The sequence below is a fragment of the Oxyura jamaicensis genome, chromosome 1, assembly GCF_011077185.1.
Source record: "Oxyura jamaicensis isolate SHBP4307 breed ruddy duck chromosome 1, BPBGC_Ojam_1.0, whole genome shotgun sequence".
NCBI lineage: Eukaryota > Metazoa > Chordata > Aves > Anseriformes > Anatidae > Oxyura > Oxyura jamaicensis.
Genome location: NC_048893.1, coordinates 61,665,603 through 61,681,982, shown reverse-complemented (window position 1 = coordinate 61,681,982; position 16,380 = coordinate 61,665,603). Strand labels below are relative to the sequence as shown.

At 38.2% G+C, this 16,380-nt stretch overlaps 1 protein-coding gene across 21 annotated transcripts in view; it reads left to right on the top strand.

The window, feature by feature from the left end:
- The window catches only part of BICD1 (BICD cargo adaptor 1), a 175,578-nt gene that overhangs the window by 145,498 nt on the left and 13,700 nt on the right, over positions 1 to 16,380 (top strand). For 11 of the 21 annotated variants that reach the window (XM_035344823.1, XM_035344832.1, XM_035344935.1 and 8 more), the window contains 2 exons: positions 3,001 to 3,318; positions 4,273 to 4,463. In XM_035344823.1, coding sequence (XP_035200714.1) covers positions 3,001 to 3,318; positions 4,273 to 4,463 — 509 coding nt within the window. Of the gene's footprint in view, positions 1 to 3,000; positions 3,319 to 4,272; positions 4,464 to 16,380 lie in introns of those variants that run through there. The other 10 variants (XM_035344914.1, XM_035344920.1, XM_035344983.1 and 7 more) reach the window with 4 other exon arrangements.

The following is a 16,380-nucleotide window of genomic DNA, read 5'->3' as shown; positions in this document are numbered from 1 at the left end:
GATGACAGAGAAATATGGAAAAATCCTACGTAAGCTTCTTGGATCACTTTATACAAAATAAGCAGGCTTATGCATCTGTCTGCTTCCTTTCTGAGACAGGAGAAATAAGAAATATGTGAAATCTTGACTTTTGCACTGCATAAAACTTAAGACCAGCGTGCAAGATAATTTACTAGTCACTTGCAGCTTACAGCCATCGTGAGACAGGGGAGAAACTATGACAGAGCTCTGATGCAGGAGGATATAACCTAACTTCTGTTATGAAGTACCACTCGAGCACTTCTAATAGACCCATTGAGAGCTCTGGTGTATCCTGGAGCCCTGTTTTTCTGCAGTGGTCCACACCATGCCAGAAATCGTCTCTCTTAAGAGCTCTTAGCCTTTTTCTTCCTTTGTATGCTGTGAGACTTCACCGATGTTTATAAAATGTGTAAGTAAAAGGCAATATCGATGTGTGTAAAGCATTTTTTTTCTTTTTTTTTTTTAATTGGAAACACTTCTCTTTTTATTCCTCACTTGCATATAGCAGGGAATATTTCATTGCAGGACCATGGCTGCAGGCAGTGGCTACCTCCCACTACACGGAATAACCTTTGCTGTTGCAGACTTCAAGAAGATCTGAGGCTGTTAATTCAGCAGTTTCTGAAGTTAATTATGGCCTTTATTTGACTGATTTAGGCTTAACCTTTCTGAACACTATTTCTCAAAAAATATATGTGCTTTAGCAACAAAACACAGAGACAATGGCCTATGTGTTTGTGCAAAATAATAGGAAAATTCGAGTTGTGCTGGAGGTCAGATGACTGGAACCACCCAAGCACTGCAGTGAACTGCCAAGAATGCTGGATTGCTATTGTGGGGAGACTTCTAGGAAGGGCATAGAGTTAGTGAGAACAGTTGGAAAACGTTGTATTAATGAGAGTGTTTTTGTTTTGAGTGTGAGGCCAGCTAACTGCATCAGGCATATCAACATTTCTAGGGCTATCTCGTTATAGTTCATAGCAGGTAGTGAAAAGCATTTTTGCCTAAATCTGCTTTAGTAGTATCCACCCCCAGGAGGTTATGTTTCTTAACTGCTCAGTTATGCTCTTTTTACAAAGCAGATGTCTAGATACAAGAACATTTTACGGCCTGAGGAAAAAAAAATAAAAAATCTTCTTCTAAAAGGAAAATTGGCTTATGGGCATACAACAAAAAGAGTTCATTCCTTTAATGGCACAGTGCTACAGGTGTTGCTGCAGATGTTACTTTTTAATTTTAATTTTCAATAACATATTTGAAAAGAAGTCTCTCCTAGACAAGAGGAGAGCAGGAGAGAAAAAGAGGGAGGTGGATACAGGATCCATCTGTTTACAAAAACGAGTCTTTAAAACCCTGATAACTCAGGCATTTTCTATTTCAAATGAATTCATTTTAATTTCTAGAATGCTGTTTTATTCTAATGTCTCTATCAAAGAAACCAGCTAAGACATCAATAAACATCTCATAACTTGCAGTACAAATAGGTGCAAGTGACTTGAAGCCAACCAATATTTCAGAAATCTCTCTCTTCCTCAGGGCTTAAATACAGAAACTTATGCTTTTTAAGGTCCTGTAGAGAAAGATAATACTGAAACTGTAGCTGAAACTATGGCTGGCTGAGTCATTTTTCTTCCAGTTAAAGTGCCTAAATTATTCAAAATGAGAGTGCAATATATATATGTGTGTGTGTATGTGAGTGAAGAGCAAGTATGAATTTTTGAGTATGCTTTATTTCTGTTTCTGAAGGAGAAGATTAAAATGACAAACAAGTTTCATCACCCAGTTGGTAATAATTCAAAATTTATTGCTTCACACATTTGGAGAAGTAAACCTAAAGTTATTTTCTTTTCTTGTTTTCTGAAAATGGTACTGATAAAAGTAAATCATTATCCATTACACTATTGTAATTACACAGCATATCTACTTAGATTTAAACAGATCGCATGTGGGGAGGAGATTTAATGAAATCTGTATTATTTAATGTGAAAAAATGTTAGATGTTGCCACCAATGTCTTATGGTTAGATAGTGCTGCTAGCCATGAATCATTTCACTGATGGTAGACATTTATCACTCCTGGTTGTTACTCATTAGATGGTTCTATTTTTAATAAAGCAAAACTATTTCACTTCAAAAATTGACTAAGAAATTTTGAAATGCCTTGCTCTTCACATTAACTTAATTGAATCATTTTTAAAAAGCAAGACTAAATTGGATTTGATTTTAAATGCTAACAGAGTTGTATCAGAAAGGTGGTTTTACTTCAAAATCTATCTCAGAGATCTAAAGCTAATGAAAAAGAATGAAGTTTTTCATGCAGATAAGAGAGGATGAGGGTTAAAAAGGAGTAAGTGTCCATGACAACTGATATCTGAGCACACCTCCAGAAGGCTCAACAGCAAATGTGAAATAGTTTCCAAGTGTGGGGCTGTCTGAATATTACTGCATTAACCGATTAACAATGGCAAACAAATGAAGGTTTGTAATTTCACAAAATCTGATCTGTCAAGTGTACAAAATACTTAGTATTTTTTCATCATTTTTGGGTAATATTTTGTTTATGTAGTAGATATTACTATGTATGGAAAATACGACTATATAATAAGTAGACATCTGTATCCATGGTGAGTTACTTGCTGAACCAGCCCTCCAAGATGTTATTTATGGGTTAACCTGGGGATAATCCCAAGCCTATCCTCCATTTGCTAGTTATACGCATTAGAAACATACTATGGTCATAGAATACTCTGATATTCTAGACACAAGTTATACTACTCAATGGGAAGTTTCAGCATTCAGATCCAAGTAGGTATTTGTTCAAAGTGGGAAGAGAAGTTTTCAGGCTATCTGCCTGCAGGATTAGGTTCAGCAAAAGCTTGGATCTGAATCTATGCCTGCAACTGAGGCCCGGTAATATGATCACTGGTAAAGTTGGTTCTTGGACCAGTTCCCCAGATTTCTGCCTTGTTTGTTTTCCCAGGTGTGATGAATACGTCACACAACTGGATGAGATGCAAAGGCAGCTAGCAGCTGCAGAGGATGAGAAGAAGACACTAAACTCTCTGTTGCGCATGGCTATCCAACAAAAACTTGCCCTTACCCAGCGACTGGAGGACTTAGAGTTCGACCATGAGCAGTCCCGACGCAGCAAAGGCAAGCTTGGAAAGAGCAAGATCGGCAGCCCTAAAGTAAGTGAGGAGGCATCAGCCACCGTGCCAACCATAGACACTTTCCTCCTGCATAGTCAGGGCCCACAGCAACCAAACTTACTGGTCAGCAGTGGCACTCAGAGGAAAAGGTATGCATGCAGTGATCTTTATAGTACAGTGCAGTGGCCAGACTTTCATTAAAGTCGTTCACTGAATTGTAAACATTATTTTTTTTTGTTTTGCACTTGGGGAGAAGGAGGTGGGGAAGATATGAAAATGAAATTCAAAGCCTGGCAACGTGTCATTCTGATCCTCCTACTCACAATGTTATTTCCTCTTTCTTAATGCAAAGTTTTTGAACTATTATCTGTCAGTGTCTCAGTGCATCTTGTATGTCTTTAATATTAGTGTGAATGTATTTTCTTTAACAACTCTCCCTTAAGTTTTTCTTAAGGTTTTCCATAATGAGCATCTGAAATAAAAAAGGATTGTTCTCTGTGAGCATTTCAATGCTTAACACAAAAGAAGTTGCATCTCTTTGTTAAGCTCTAGTGCTCACTTGCTCTTCATCAGTGCAAAAAGAATATGGATGTGTTCACTCAGATCAATTTTTCTGCATAGGAACAAGTAACCTTTTGAAGGGGGATGGCTGCAATTCATAAACTAATGCAAATATTTTGCTGTTCAAGCAGTGAGTTCTCATCTTGTCTTGTGACTGTCCTGTCAAAGCTCTATAGGTGTGGGGATCTCCATGGTTCTGAAGATGAAAAGGACTCTCTGTTTGAGAAGTCCTAGATAATCATTCATTTTTCTTGTACGTTCTAGTCACAATGCAAAAAGCAGAGAACATTCAGGGAGCCTTGTACATATCAACTCCAGGATATTGAGATATAAGTCAACCTCATCTCCTCCTCCCCTAATACGGACCAGGATTTCCCATGCAGGCAAGGTGCTCTGCTGTGGAAATGACGTGGGGTGGCAACACTAGTTGTTTTTTACCTGTTAAGCAAATTAACATGATGTTGTCATTCGTGAGGCTTTGAAAGGTAATTAAAGTAAAACTCTTTTGTTTCCATATGTATTTTTCTTGGATCTCCTGCAAGACTATTCTCACCTTCCCTTTGTGATCAGAGCCATCCCAGGACTTCAGGGACCTACCTCCAGAAATTATTAAGAGCCCCCCCTCATCCCGCTTCCACAGAATCATATCTTCTGAGGGGCCCCCCTTCCATGAGTGAATTCATCCATGGGCACCGTCTCAGCAAGGAAAAAAGGTTAACCGTGGCCACACCAGGTAAACATTTTTTCCTTGGGTGCATGTGGTGCTGAGTGGTTAGCAGAGCAGTGCGTCCTCCCACCACTGCAGATGCAATCGAATTTGGGCACCTTCTTGTGACCTGGAAAGCAAAATGTCTTCTCCTGTGTCACCTGCAGCAGGACCTGACATTTTGCCAGCTGTGGCCCAAACTGGTTCCAGATGCAGTGGGGGAAGTCCTGCTGTGGAATAGGTGGGTGCAGTCCTGCTGGCATCCACAGAGGCTGCACCCCTGTGGCCCGGGTGGTGCTTCGTCTGGTGGTTGTGTTGATAGTCCCCACAGAAAACCCAAATTGAACGGGACAGAGGAGTTAGATGGGTGAGGACTGATGACGGAGTGGCTGGCGATGTGTGCGAGCCTAAGCAGTGTCCCTCTCCCACTGGCAGCAGAGGTGTTTCTAAGGTGTAGTGTTAAACTCACAGGAGGTTTAGTTTATAGAAACCGAATCATGAAGTTTATCTTCACAGGAAGCTTTTGCTCTTCATTTTCTGCCAAACTGTCATATCTGCTTAGAACAATATGTAGAAAGGAAATGCAAACTGAATGTCATTTCAAAGCTTGTGACATCTCTCTGTTCCTGACAAAGTAATAATTACTTTTCTTCTGTGCCCATGCCAAACTTCCAGCCTTCAACTGTGCACACCCTTGTCTGGTGATAATTTTTTTTGTTCATTTGTTTTGAAATTTCTTATACACAAAAAGCATAAGTAGAAAATGTAAAAGTTAAAGCCCATAATGTGTTTTCTGCTAAAGTAACTATCTGTTCTGGAAAGCTGAACAATACCATACAATACATTATATCTCAGTGCCAGCAATATCACAGCCACCTTTGAGAAGTGCCAAGAAGCACACTCAGAGGACAAGTGTAAAACTGCAGAGTCTAAACAAAACCTTCTCCTAAGGAGTGTTGAAGTAAATAAATGGAAGAGCTGTTTCCTAGGGGGGAAAAGGCAGAGTGAAAAAAGTAAAGACTTCAAAATTTATAAAATAAATGGTACTGAGCTTTCAACAACTCCTTTGTATTCTGCTGGCAATGGTCCAAAATATGCAGGCATACCCACCTGACTTCAGAAGAAACTTGTGTGAGCAGTTATGTCAATACTTTTGTGATTTGGAGAAGGCAGCAGTGTGCTAAGAAAGGGAAGACCATGTGTTCATTTTCTACCCTATAGACAGGAATCCATTTCCTAAACACTGGCAGCGTCTCTTGTGTTCCTTCCTCTTCATCCTACAACAGAATAAAAATGGTTTTACTTCTGATGGACACTTACCTCTCTTTAAAGAAGTGAATTTTGCCTTTCCTGTATAACCAAACAGTCCTCTTTGGATTTGCAAGGAAATGAAAGGAAGTAGACCCCAAAATGACAAATCTTCTATCTTACAATTTACAAGACTTCAAATTGTAATTGTACTTTTAATTTACAATTTACAATAGACTGTGAGGCCAAGGAGAATCATTAAGAATCCTTAATTCAAGGACTTGATGATCTTTGTTTGAAGATCTGTGACCTGTGTATTATATTTGCATGTTAATGGTTGGAAGGAGTAATGATTTAAAAAGAAGAGTGCTCAACAGACAAGACAAATTTACTGTTTTGCAAAATTGTTAGTACTAACCATAAAATATGTGATTTTTTTAATATGGAACTCTGGGTTCTGACTCTCTTCATGCACTTTATATTTGTCACCATTTTCATAGACCAGCATCTGATACCTCACAGAGCACCACAGGTTCACAAACTGCAGATTGACACTGACACAGTCTCTGACTTTTTATAATAACAGAGACCAAGAGATAAAGCAGCCTGAAAAAATAGAATTGTCCAGAAAATAATGTTTATCTGGAGTCTCACCTGCCACCATCTCTAAATATGCATAGTATAAAAGCTTGAGACAGTACTACTGATTTATGTGAGCCTGACAGGTTCAAAACAGTGATTTATTTTTTTCAGCACACTGATTCTGTTATCAGCAGGGCCCATGTCAGAATCAGGTCAAGAATCAGCATATCAGCATTGGTCTCACCAATTTATTGCAGATATATTATTGTCAACAGAACAAAGGAATAAGTAGGATTTTTTTTTTTTTTTTTGCCATCTGTCTCATTATCTTTTTCCTGAAGGCAAGCAACCATGAAGGATGCTATTCTGCTGCTTGCAGATTGAATGTTTAAAATTTCTGCCTCATATCAGAAAGAGATTCTTTCCCAAATGATCTGTGCAGCAAAGCAAGTGAGCAAGCAATGTAGCAATCCCTACCTGCTTCTTCATAACAGAGATTGCAGAAGAACATCATCCAAACTCAAACACTACAGAGCAGAATGCAGCTTGATTTGAGGCTGTGTCCTCACAAGTGGAGGAGGAATGATTCAGGCCTAAATTAATTTTTATTTTTTCATTTTTTTTTTAAAGTCATGAAAGGTTTCCTTCACATGAAGATTTCACCCACGTGATGTGTGGGCTTCCCTATCCTTCCATTAGCTCCCACTGCCATAGGAAGGCTGTAGCTGGGAATGCATTTGATGGAGACCAAGAGCCAGAAGAACTGAAATTGGTAGAGAAACTGGGCAGGTTCCTCTTTCGTATTCTCCTCCTGCAGTCGGCAGGCCATGCCTGTCCTCTTGCACTTTCTTCTGGACTTGGTGCTTAGAAGAGGCCAACCCCATCATGCTCTGCCCCCAGCTTTGACTGCTACTAGCTCCCTCCACAGAAAGCTGGGATTACTTTTTCTGCCTTCTTCAGTGGAAGATCCTGGCTTGAAGATTCAGTAGTGAAGACCAACTGAAGTAAAGACCTCTCAAGAAAGAGACGGTCATTTCTTTCTTGGCTTCCACTTGGCAGCCCTCATCTTTAAATCAGCATGTGTATCCCTCCGACATCAAGCTGTGGCAGTATGACTTTAGGAACTAATGGCTCCTAATCACTGTGGCTAAAAATATCACTCAGTCCATTTCCAAAGTATCATGTTTTGTTTCCCCTAGGTAATAGCACTCATTTAGCTTTGCTGTGTGTTGCTTCTTCCCTTCTGTTATTAACACATATTTTTACAGTTTAAAATCTCTGTTTTTCTGATAAGCAGGTCCAGACTGTATTTGCTCAACACAACTCCAGCCTGTTTTTGCATGTGGCTATTTTCATGATTACATGAAGAATTTAGGGTACATAGAAAGCATAACACTGGTGTAAAAAGGTATTAGAAATGACCTTCCAGTTGAAGCTGCATTCAGAATCCTTCCAAATTTTCATATACAGGGCCTGAAAACAAAGTTGCTAGATGCCTCCCACTATCCTACGGTCTCAAGTATGAAATGTGCTTCTCTTGACTTCTTCAAGGAAAGAACAAGACAGAAAAAAGTCTACTATAGGTGCCCTGATAGTGTTCTTTTTTTCCTGTCCGTTATTTTAACATGGACATTCTCAAAGTTGAATTTAAATTTATCTAATTTTAGTTTAAAATAAGGATTCTTGTGTTGTTGATGCATCTGAAGATAAAGGTTTCCTGACAGGCTCATGAAACAAAGAGTAACTAATGCCTGCAGAATTCTCCGTTAAACACAAGTGATTAAAGGGTCAACCATGATCAGTCTGAGAGTCTCCCCTTCACTGAGGTGCCCCCCAGACAAACTGTGATAGATGCTTCTTTTCCATATTGTTTTCATTTGTAGGTACCACAGGGAAAATTTCAGTATTTAAATCCTACACAGAAAAAAATTCAAATAGTGCTAGTGTTAAAACCAGTTAATTTTGGAGAGTTGTTATTTTTCTGAAAGCACATTAAACCTAAAAGTTTGCTTGATTTTCAGGTGCCTTTTAAGGCTGGTTTACAGAAAGGCATTTACTTCTCTTGATAAGAGACACAAATGGAAGATACAGACAGCACAAAGAATACCATATAATAGCACAACTGCTCAAGCACTAAGCTTGCCGCATATCATACATAATTAAGAGTATATAAATACTTGTATATACTCTTAATATGCAATCATCAGAGATTAATTTCTGCTCTAGCTCTATGCTTACATGCAAATCAAATATAATTAACAATGTGAAAAAAATAACTAGTTTTTGGTGGTGGTGGTTTGCATTCTTACAAAAAAAAACACTAAATTTATGAAAATTCTAACTGGAAAGAAATTCCTATAGAGAGTTGCTAATAGAGTCTCCAAGAGCTAAGTTGGAGCAACTGTAGGTAGAAATTATTTCTTAAAGCTGACAAGAAAAAAATGAAAGAAACTCAGTCACCCAAATATGAAAGTCCTAAGAAGTCTTCCAGTTAAGTCAGGAGTCAAAGGGGATGGCTTGAGTTGTCTTTGTTAACCACCCTTTTCACTTGTAGTGCTTTCACCTGAGAAGAATAGGTTGGAAACCTGGGAACATATGGATATGTTTGATATAGCACAATAGTCTTAACAATGCAAGGATAGAGAGTCTGCTGTCTTAAGACTACAAGGACAGAGAGTCTGTTGAGTAGAGTGGTCATTACAGAGAGGAAAGGCTTTTGGTATGAAATACGAGGTGTTGGATAAACTCTTCAGACAGAAAGTTTGAGCAATACTCTCTGCTGCTATTCCCATTTCCTCACTCTGGACTTTGAGCTTTTTCAAGGTGCAATGTTTAGAAAATTATTTTTCAGAAATATTCTATGGGATATTATTCTCTGTGAAACCAAAAGATTATGTTCCTTCTCAAGCATTTTTCTTAAAATAATGTTGTGGAAGTTATCATATGGGACAAGATTCTTGGATTCTGTCCTGGCTTCTTCACATTGTTTAGGCAATGCAAAGATACGGAAAGCACATTCAATGGGAATATTACAAGTAGAAACTCCTGGTAGGAAATGAAGCTGGCTTTACCCTCCCCTTTTGGATGAAGGGATTGGGCAAATGGCTGAAGGAGGTTCAGGTTGATGCTACCCTCCACAGTGGAGGCTGCCTACACAGATGACCCATGTACCTCACAGCATTGGAAAGGTAGGGGGAATATGTTTTTGATAGTGAATTTGTGTCTTCTTTCATTGTGTGGTGATTAAGTCTTAAGTTCACAGTCTGTAGCTCTGTACCTCATTTGTTTCTTTAGGAATATTTTGCAAAAAGTATTGTTCTAGCTTTGCTTTTGAATTTAATTACCAGAGTCACAAAGCTCTTTACAGATTTCTGAACCTTGCTACTGTGAGCACTACTACTTCAGTACCTAAACTTTGCTTTTTTAAATGTACTTCTTTCACTTTTGAAACAGCCCAGCTGTTAGAAATCTGAACACTGAAGAAAGCATTGCCTATTTTGAAAATTATTGTGGAAGAAGTTCTTAGAGGAACATTACCAGATGATAGCTGAATTTTGTTAGAAGGGTGTTTTGTAGATCTTCATGATTGCTCAGGTCCTCCCATGAACAGTTTTCCACATTTTTTTACTTCTGAGCAAGTTGTCTCTCAGCTTGTATAATCAGGCAGGTAAATGCAAGGCTCCTGTGGTATCTCTCTAGTGTGTCTCTGCTCTCAATGAAAAAGCAGATATGATGTGATTTTAGCAGGGTTTTTAAAAGTTAAGTTTGTTTGTTTTGTTTGTTTTTAACTGAACATGATGCTCTTCACAAAAAAAAATAATTCAGACATTATTATCTATATTCACTTTTTGTTCTGCATTCTTCTGTTTTCTGTGGGTTTTGTAAATATGCCATATCTGTGTATATAATTGTTCATTGTTTAATGAGTGTTATTAGTGCATATATACAGATATATGTATATACCTTCTTGCTCTTGGGGCCATGTTGTGCATCTGAATGCTCATTTAACTAAGCTTAATGAGCATTACATGTTTATGCTATTTCAAGCATGGTACATTGTCCTTGTGGAGGCCGTTTTGAATTTGAAGAACAGTATCCTTGCCAAGGACATTAGTTGGCTGTAACTGATGAAGAAATCAGCTGGCTAAATGTACTTTTACCTCTTGGTGCCACTGTGAATAGGACCTTGTTGCTCTACGCTTTTGCTTTCTTATAATTAGCGTTCCAATTATCACAGATGAGACCAAAGCCATACATTTCATGCTGTTCAATATAATTTAGCTACTTCAATATAATTTAGCTATTATGGCATGAATTCACTGCAGTTCTATGAATGTTTAATTTTTATTTGTATTTTTCCCTGTATAAAGAAAGCAGTTCCAAAATAAAACCTATTTTTAATAAAAACCCAAATCTGTTTGTTAAAAGGTTAAAAAAGGTTAAAAAAAAAAAAAAAAAGAAAAAAGGAAAAAAAAGAAACCGATTGCAGTGAAACCCATGCCTTACTGTTGTATATTTTCATTAAAAGGTTATTGACATTTTTATCTCTGTATCCAAGTTATGGTCTCATTGTTAGATGGAATAGTAAATATTAACTTAATCTGTTGAAGTTCTTTGATCCAAGTTTATTAGAGTTCTGGTTGTTTCTAACAAAATAGGAACACCGGTGACACATTGTATCTTTAAGGTGTGTTACCAGATATTGCTTTCTCTGAAAATGGGCTTTGGAATCCAGCTAAACTAAAATAGCTCTTCAAGTCTCTTGAAAATGTTGGTAACAAAAGTCATCTGTCTTTATTTTCTTTTATGACAAGGTTTAATGTGGTTTCATGACTTACTGATTTTTTACCATCAAATATACAGGAATATTCAATATTGTGCTTCTCATCTCATAAAATAGGCAAAGCAGAAGTGAGTATCTGTTTAAATTAGACACGCTGATATTTTAGCTCTCTGATAGAGCAGTTCCTTAAGATGTTGTGATGCATGGAGTAAGCTCACCAGCATTTCTTTAATCAAGACTAGTATCCCTAATTGTAAGTATTTCCCTGTCTGCATTTTTAGGGCTATGAAAGCTTATAGTTGTACTTTATGTTTCTTCCAAAGCCTACTAAAGGTACCGTTCCCACTAACTTCGAGTTTTGGATCAGGCCCTTTACCTATAAAATAGTGCAAGTACTTTTTGTTTGGATGTACTTTTGGCCATCTGAAATGTATGACACTTATGTTTCCGTGAAAAATGAGTGATGGACAAGACAGAAGTATGACGATTTATGTATTTTTATGACCTTCCTTTTCCTCTTTTGTAATGTTTTAAATGTGTGTATCTTTTAGTGAATAAGTATTCCATGACTCATCAGAGCTTTCCAAATGTGCTTTTTATGAACTGTATATAAAAGAAAGGAACCGAATATATATATATATATTCAGCTTCTACCCATCCCCATTTCTACTGTTTTACTAACCCATTATTTCGCTTCTTGACAGATTTAATGAGGAATTATTTAAAGAATTCATAGAAACCGTTTGAGAAAATCACATAAATACATCATGATATAAAAAGTGTGAAAAAACCTACAGAGCTGACAAGAAATCTCTTAATGTTCTTTGCCCAAACCTGGAGAAAAAATGCATTTCACTGATTTTGTTAGTGACAAAAAATAATTTCCTTTACCCTTTCCTCCTCCCCTCTCTTCTCCTCTTCTCTACTTTATTTTTCTCTTTAATTTTTAATAGTATTCTTAATATGAACTACAGCAAAGGGCAAGGCTGGCACATAGCTTTGATAGCTCTACATATAGTCACAGTCACATTATTACTGAAGCACATGGGCTGACAGGGAAATATCTGTTGATGTTGGGGATAATTCAGGTCTAAAAATAAAGTAGAAGTCAAGTCATGCAAAATAAGGAAATAAGGGGGGTGGGGGAAGTATGTTATTACTGTTGTAGAGATGAAAGCCAACTGACATGTTCTGGGGAGCTACCTATTAAGATGTGTGTGCCCATGTGAATTTATCAGATAGCGTGGAAAGTTGTTAGTAAAGCTCCATGAGTTGCATTGTAGAAATCAGGTAAGGCAGAAAGCACTTCTCTAGATGTTATAAGAAAATAGTAATTAAATACCCTACCTTTCCAATAAGCTCAATCACCTGAGAAGTAACTAACAGAAGGCTCTCAGTTACGTTTTCTCTGAGACTGCCCTGTCTGACCTCATCTGGAAGGTAAACAGGAGAGAAGAGGAGGGAGAAACAGATGTCAGAATGTCAGAAGCTTGGGAGGGTAGAAACAGTGGGACCTTCCTGGGCCACCTTTGGAAGAAAAAGAACTGGCAGAGGTGATAGAAGCTGAAGATTTTAGATGCATCCTACTGCTGGCATACTGCAGCTTGCTTCTGTGTGCAGGTATTGTTGATGCCTTCGGCTCTGTCTGCAAATCGGAGTTCAGCAGCAGGCTCACATCTCTTAAGGTTTATTCTTCAAATAGTTATTGGGAAGACTAAGAAATAAGTTGTGGAAGAATACTTTTGTTTGTTTTGTTGTTAAAACATCTCCAACCAGCAATAATCTAAGATGCCAAATTTCTCAATCTTAAGACATGAGCTACCTGGATATTTGTAAGACTTGACATAAAAAAATCATTGTTGGTCAGCTTTACCATGACTTAGAGTCAAAACTGTTACTTGGTTGATATGTTTGAAGAGCTAACTTGCCTCTGATTAAGTTTATCATCTTTCCTGAGTGCTACCGATGCCAGAACATTGCTGGCTGTCATGGAGCTGTGCAGTGGCTCAACCCCCCCAACCCCCCCAGCACTGGTGCTTTTGCTCTGAGGCCAGGATGACCTGAGTCAATCCTGCTGTAAGAGGGCTAGGGTTCATAAGGCTGGCCAGGCTCTGCATGGAGCCTGTGTGGTGGCTTCGCTGTAGCCCTCTCCTTCTAGGAACGTCCTGCAGAAATGCAGAGCTGCACCCATTTTGTAGATGACAGGGTTACCAGCTGGGGCTATGTACAGGGCAAAACTGACTGTGTTATTTCCAGACCCGAAGTGACCTGGAAGCAGGAGAAGGGAGAGAGACTTCTGATCTTTGACCTGTACCATTGTTCATGTCTTTCCTACAGTGAACCACAGCTGTCCTCTCACCAGTTGTTCTTTGTGATAACCATTGCCCCTTAAAGTTGCTCTTGGCCTTGAGGAAGGTCAAAGTTTTCTTGGCATCATTAGAAACGCAGAGATAAATGATAAGTGAAACCAACTAGTCAAATAACTGCATAGACATTATTTTTTTTTGACGAAGTACAAAAATTACATATATACAAAACAAGGATTTTTTTTCCAGAACAAGTTTAGGGACTTGCCTCATCCTTTCAGATTACAATTTGAAAGCATTTCTACAAATCTCAACTCAGCAAGATGGACGTGTGTTTTAATAACCTCTACCCTGTTCTTCTTGACATATCACGTTTGTCATTTGAGTTTGGAAGTTCTCCTTGTTCCCTACCTTTGAGTAGAGATGAGTGATATATTGTCTCTGTAGGACTTGCAGTGTGATGCAATATATTTCTGCCTCTGCTTGACCAGAAGACTACTGGTTTGTTCTTTGCCCAATACTTTTGACTCATCTTATTAACTGTTCTTTCTTTCCTATTAATTTGAAATCTGAGGGAAGAAAATAATTACCATATAAATAGGGACAGCTTCTTTTTCAAGTAAATTGTCAATAACATCTTCATGGACATGTTATCAAATTCTTCAGACTTTATGTAGCAAGTTCAGTTAATATTGGGTAGCATGACACAAAGTCAAATTGCTATAGATGCTGTAAAACATTTTGCTAGCATTAAAGGACTTTCAGTCAGCCTGAAGTGGTCAATGGGATACTAAGAAAAGTTTTTTTTTAAAGAATGAAAAAAAACCTCTGTCTCACATTTTTCCATAAGCATTTCTGGAGAGCTTTTTCTTTCATTAAGAACTGATTTCCCAATGTTTTCCATATCAGAAATACCAAATATATAACACTAATTGTTTTTAATCAAACAAACAGGGAAAACACCATTTTGGTTTGTTGCTTGACTCAGTCTATTTAATTTTCAGATAAAACAAGATTTTCTCTAATGATTAACTGAACTAGGCACAAGTAAAACTGTATTATATATCAGTTAACTCATTCACAGCACCCCCATGCTTATCTTGGGATTTTTACTATTCTTGATCTTACTGATCTCTGTAGAGTGCTGCCAAATTTACTGAGCATCAAAATGTACTGAAATGTTCCACTGCAGTCTGCTTGGTCTTGAACAGGTGGGACTAAAAATGCTTGCACATAGGATTTTCACTGGGGACATTGCTGATGTCAACAGCAGGCAAACCCACCTCTCAGACACTAATAACCCAGTTTAGCAGCCCTGTGTTGATTGGAGTCACCCAGTTCATAGCCTGGAGGGCAGAGCACACCTTGTGACATGTGCGAAATGTGTTGTTTTGGTGGCTGAGCCAAAGGGAAGCACAGGAAAATATTTTTTCTGAGATTTGCTCTCAGCAAGTAATTTATAGTTGCACATTCAGTCCTCATATAAGCAGATGTAGCTTCACCAAGCTTGTTATTTTTAAAGCTCTTACATCAAGAGCTGATTAGCCCAATTAGGACTGGGCATTAGATTCCAAAGGAAAATCAGCAGTGACTAATGTGTGAGAGAAAATCTCTGAGCCCTTCACATTGTCATTCCTAGCAAATGGCTGAAATGTTAAGAACTGGAAAATCTGAACAGGCCTAATCTACAGTAGGAATCAAGCCTCTGAAGATCCAAAAGATGCTACAATGACCATTGTCTGATACTGCTGTAGGACTCAGTACTCACTTCATGTCCTGCTGAATTCAGTGCAAATTGACATACGACTTTTGTGCGGGTAGAATAGCTCCTCTTTGCTGTTTATGACTGAAATTGTCACTGAATTGCATTTCCTTATTACAGGTTCATAGAATCATAAAAGGGCTCTTAGGACATCAGCCAGCCCATACCCTGCCTCAGTAGTTCATTTCCTCACAGCAAGTAGAGAAGATAAGAGAAATAAAATAGTCTGTATTTAATAACTTCATCATTTTTTTGTGCTCTTTTCTGAGGACACGCCATATATAATCTATATCTGTTCCCCAAGTATCTTTCGCACAAATGACAAGCTGTCCTTTTGCTTGGTAGCTAGATTGGCACTCTCTCAGGTTTGAAAATAGGGGAGCAGGCCGCTAACAATGTAATTTATTATTATTACTATTTTATAACAAGCACACATGCCTGTCTTTCCGGTATGTGACATTAACCAGAAAGCCATTAAAGGCATGTTTGAAACTTTTAATCTTCAACAGGGCATTTCAGAAATAAGCAATCCTTTACTTGATACAGACAGGAGCTCCACAGCAGAACAGAAAGACCAAATACCGCCTTCTCATTTTCACCTTTCAACACACCATAGCAAGAAGTCATTTTATGACTGTCGTGGCATTAAAGAATTTGGGTTACAAATGCTCTGAAACATTTAAAAGGATTAAACATGCAAGCAAGAAAGTTAGCTCTGGCACAGCCACCTGGACATAAGTAGATATGAGCCCTTTTGAATTTGAAATGCATAGATGTAATCCATATGCATTCTGCTTAAATCCTTCCTAGCGTAATCCTCAAAAACTTCACTCCTGGAGGGTGTAGGAGAACAATTCAGCCATTTTAATTCATGTGGATCACTAGGTTTCATACTGGTGTGACCGGGGATGAGCCAGATTCTGTGAGTGCTGCTGGTGCCAAGTAGAGCTGCTGCCTCATGTGAAGTCTAGGGAGTTTGCTCATGTCAAACAGTTATTATCCATGTTGCATAATGCTCTCAGGATCTGGCTCTCTATGCACTCTGACAAATCTAGCAGATGAAGAGGCTTCATAAAATGTTTGCAGGATGTCTGAGATATTAGTATAGGATCATAAATTAGGCATTTGCATTGTTCCTGGCAAAGCCTGTCAGAACAATTCCTTCTGCATTTGTGAAACCTGTCCACACCTTTTCATCACATCACAATCTGCTGTCTTCTGTTTCTCACTGACTACCTCCTTTAATCTGTCAGGGACATCTTT